This window comes from Carlito syrichta, unplaced genomic scaffold, assembly GCF_000164805.1.
Source record: "Carlito syrichta isolate Samal-C Ts95f unplaced genomic scaffold, Tarsius_syrichta-2.0.1 Scaffold314788, whole genome shotgun sequence".
NCBI lineage: Eukaryota > Metazoa > Chordata > Mammalia > Primates > Tarsiidae > Carlito > Carlito syrichta.
The window spans coordinates 169803-174233 of NW_007258884.1; the positions used below are offsets into that span (position 1 = coordinate 169803).

General features: G+C 41.7%; 1 protein-coding gene across 6 annotated transcripts in view; it reads left to right on the top strand.

Moving 5' to 3' along the window:
* Positions 1-570: 570 nt before the first annotated feature.
* The window catches only part of TRIM2 (tripartite motif containing 2), an 88658-nt gene continuing 84797 nt past the window's right edge, over positions 571-4431 (top strand). For 3 of the 6 annotated variants that reach the window (XM_008071901.2, XM_021719516.1, XM_021719518.1), the window contains exon 1: positions 571-933. In XM_008071901.2, the coding sequence (XP_008070092.1) occupies positions 931-933 (3 nt within the window). In that variant the 5' untranslated portion in view covers positions 571-930. Of the gene's footprint in view, positions 1093-4431 lie in introns of all 6 variants that reach the window. The other 3 variants (XM_008071902.2, XM_008071903.1, XM_008071905.2) reach the window with 3 other exon arrangements.

Sequence of the window (4431 nt, forward strand, 5' to 3'; positions counted from 1 at the left end):
AGGTTTCTCTATCTTTAACTGAAAACTTCATTATCAGAAAAGGAACAGGTTCTGGCTAGCCCCTGAATTTAGAAAATGTACCGTATGATTTTTCTCTGGAAGATTAGAACCACAAAAACCAGAGAAATGTCATTTGCATGATGTGTCTGTATTTTATAGACCCTGTCCTGGGTAAATACCAAGAGGGTAGAAGTAGAAGGAAGCTTGTGGAACTTGACTGTTTTTGCATTTTTAAGAATTACATCAGTGTGTCAAGCTACTTGAAACATCTAAGGAAATAGATAATCTGTTTTCCTAACTAACGGATGCACGTGTATGCTCTCACATTCACCCAAAACTCACCTCTCAATATGAACTTTTCATATTGAGGTACTGTATACCCAGTTTTCTTTCTGGAATAGACTCTCCCTGCATTCCCCTTTTGCGTATAGCACCCCCTCTGTCTGATTTTTAACACTCTGGGTACCTGCCCTGGCTGCGTGGGTACCTACCTGGGCTGCGTTGCGCCAACAGAGAAGCACTGGCTGCCCGTCCCCCGTCCCCGGCTTAATCCCACAGTCACATTCTTGTGATGGAGCTCGGCGGCCCAGCACGAGAGCATGGAAACAGCTGACTGCTGACTCAGAGGGAAAGCAAGCCACCCACGAATCTCATTGCAGCTCGCTGCTGCATCCCTATCCCATAATCCCTTGCCTGGTTTGCTGCAGTCTTTTCAACAGACGCTCAGTGAGAAAAAGATGTCCTGCAAGATCAAGATTGATTGGTTTGCATACGAAAGGGGGTCTTCCACTTGTTAATGACCCAGAAACATTCCTGCCGACTTTCCAGCCTTCTCGCCTCTCCTCCATTTTTCTCTTCCTCTGTTCTGTGCGTGAACTGGCACATCTTAGAGCAGAAGATATGCTGGGCTTCTGATGATGGCTGCACTGCATGGTAGGGGATTTTAACCAGTCTGCTTGCATGGTGCTTGTCAACTCGAGGTGTTAGCTGACATGTGCATTGTTCTTTTGGAGTGCCGCGTAGCTGCAGCGACAGATTTGGGAGGATTTCATTCTCTGCCTCGTTGTTTAGTCTGTTCGTCTTCAGAAATGGGTAGGTGCTAAATGTACAGGTTGCTTAGTGTTATGCCAGGTGGATAACTGATTTCTCCTACTCTCTCTGTTCTGGCTTTCCCCCTCTCTAGTCTCTCATGGTGATGCTGCATGGTCTGGAGCTATAAAATAGAGGGAGACCCACTCTGCTTAAACAAAGGCACCACATGAACAAGTATGGGGAGAAAGTCACGCAAGATTTTCTTATCAAGTTCTAACTAGATTTTAATTTTTATTGGTCTTTATTTGAATACGCATCTTGGCTTGTTTTACATAGAATTTTCTCCCCCTGCATCTCTCTGTTGGGTGCAAATATGCAATTAAATATTACATTTGCAGGATTCCTTCCCCTCCGCCCCAGGGTGGAGGAGGACGTGCAATGTGACCCTCCCCCAATCTTGTCTTCTGTTAGAGAACCCTGGGGTTGAGGTCCATGGCTCCAGTTACCATTGGAAACCCATTCATTGAGAATGCATGCCTCACCCTCTGAATCTGAATGCCACTAAGGGCCAGCATGTCTGCATATGTAGCAAATGATTTTTTTTTTCCTGACATTTCTTCCTGCCTTTAAAGTACAGTCAAATCTGGGTGGAGCTCAATGACAGTATTACACTGGGGGAAAAAAAAAAAAATCCTTAGCTTGGCCCCTAGGCTTGCTTCCTGAAAGAGTGGGGGTTATTTTTGTGTGAGAGCTTTTTCTACAAGTATGCCCCACCCTGTCTTTATTCTTTATTTTCAGGGGAAGAGGAGAGCAAGTAGGAAGGATATTTATTTTAAGCTAAAATTGCGATATTAATAAATGGATTTCTGAGCCAAACGATAAAATGCTATTTTTGTCTTAAAAAAAGATGGTTTTAATGTCATAGCTTCCAGGAACAGGTCTGGATTCAGAATGAGGCATATAAAAAATGATCACTTCACTTCTTTGACTTAGATTGTGTTATAGCAGTTTTATTCCTCATGAAAAAATTGCTGAATGTTTTTTAAAAAAAAAAACCTACAATGTGTGAGGAGAGCCGTTTGTTCCTAGATTTTTAAAAATGTTTTCTGAAGTATTAGATTCAGTTCTGCCCGCTGTGAACCTGTTTTCTAATGCCTTTTCATTATTTCTGGCAAAGGCTTTAGCGCCAGGGATCCCAACCCACTGTCTTGTTAAATAATGCACACCCCTCCCAGCGAGCACACAATGAGAAGTTTCATGTGTGCTTTGGTATGAGAAAGCTGCTTTCTGTGGCAGAGACACCAGGAGTGGCCCTTGCTAAACCTTTCAGTATTTCCAGTTTTCTCCTAGGAAGACGCAAGCGATTTGCATTGGAAAGGCTAAAATGCAGCTGTTTGTAAAAACATTCTCTGATAGAGTATGCTGTTTCAAGATATATGAACCCGCATTGTAAAATGGCTAACCCACACATCTATAAAAAGGAGAATAACATCTATACACATTTTTTACTATAGTATTAAATATTGTAATCCTGAGATTACTTAATTTTTTTAAAAAATCATTAGATAAAAGCTTAATGGATTTTGTTGAGATAAAGTAAAAACACATTCTTTGACTTAATAAGAAATGAAAATGTCCTTGATTTGAATATCTCTGGATATTAATTTCTCCAAACTTAGGAGTTTCTTTTCTTTATCTTTATTAAGTAGAAAAAAATCCCAGATATGTAGCCATTTTAAAGATTTATGTCTCTCTTCATTATCTCAGATAAAAATAAGACTTTCACCAAATATTTGTATGTCTGACTGAAATGTACTTTCAAACTTAAAAAAAATCTGCTACCAAGTTATTTACTATTGTAGTTTTTTCTTCAAAAAAGTGACCAAATTACTTCTAATTGTGGCGAAATGACAATGTGCACACCTACAATTGCTTTTTCTTTCATCTCTGATGTCGTCTGTGTCCCTTTATTACTTCTCTAAAGGTTTTAGTTCAGAATAGAATTTGCTCCATATGGGTTTGGCTATTAGGGTTTTAAAAAATATTTATATTGTGCAAGTTGTCAGAATTGAATGGATCAGGTTTCTTCCTAGAATTTGGAGCTGCAGATTGGACCAGAAAGTGAAAAAAAAATGAGCTAAGTATTCAAATTGCATTTTTTTTTTTTTTTTGAGTTGGAGTCTCACTTGGTCGCCCAGACTGGAGTACAGTGGCTGCTCCCGGCCACCACAGCCTCGCCTGCTGGGCTCTGGCGATCCTTCCGCCTCAGCCTTCCCAGTAGCCGGAATTACAGTCAAGCGCTACCACGCCCGGCTGATTTTTTGATTTATTGTAGAGATGAGGTCTCGCTGCCCAGGTGGGTCTTGAACCCCCGGGTTCAGGCAATCCACTCCCCTCAGCCTCCCAAAGGCGCAGGATTACAGGCTGAGCCACCGATCCCGGCTTCAAATTGCATTTTTGAGGGGAAGGTATATTGCAGCTTTTTGTATACTAATCTTTCTGTTCCCTTCAGCTTCACCCCTTCTGCCTTCATATTCTTTTTTTTTTTTTTTTTTTTGAGTTGGAGTCTCACTCTGTCGCCCAGACTGGAGTGCAGGGGCTGCTCCCGGCCGCTGCAGCCTCGACCTGCTGGGCTCTGGCGATCCTTCCGCCTCAGCCTTCCAAGTAGCTGGAACTACAGGTGTGCGCTACCACACCCAGCTAATTTTTGATTTATTGTAGAGATTACACATATTTACATTATTAATACCTTTAAAAATACTTTTAATGACTTGGCAGGAAATCAAGTTGTGTATATTTGTCAGTTTTCTCTTTTTTTTTTTTTAGAGTTGGAGTCTCACTCTGTTGCCCAGGCTAGAGTGTGGTGGCACACTCACAGTCACATCAGCCTCAACCTGCTGTACTCAGGCAATCCTTCCACCTCAACCTTCCAAGTAGCTGGAACTACAGGCATGCACCACCACGCCCAGCTACTTTTTGATTTATTGTAGAGATGAGGTCTAGCCAAGTTGCCCAGTCTGGGCTCAAACCCCTGGACTCAGGCAATCTCTCACCTCCTCCTCCCAAAGAACTGGGATTACAGGTGTGAACCACCACGCCCAGCAGGTTTCTCTATCTTTAACTGAAAACTTCATTATCAGAAAAGGAACAGGTTCTGGCTAGCCCCTGAATTTAGAAAATGTACCGTATGATTTTTCTCTGGAAGATTAGAACCACAAAAACCAGAGAAATGTCATTTGCATGATGTGTCTGTATTTTATAGACCCTGTCCTGGGTAAATACCAAGAGGGTAGAAGTAGAAGGAAGCTTGTGGAACTTGACTGTTTTTGCATTTTTAAGAATTACATCAGTGTGTAAGCTACTTGAAACATCTAAGGAAATAGATAATCTGTTTTCCTA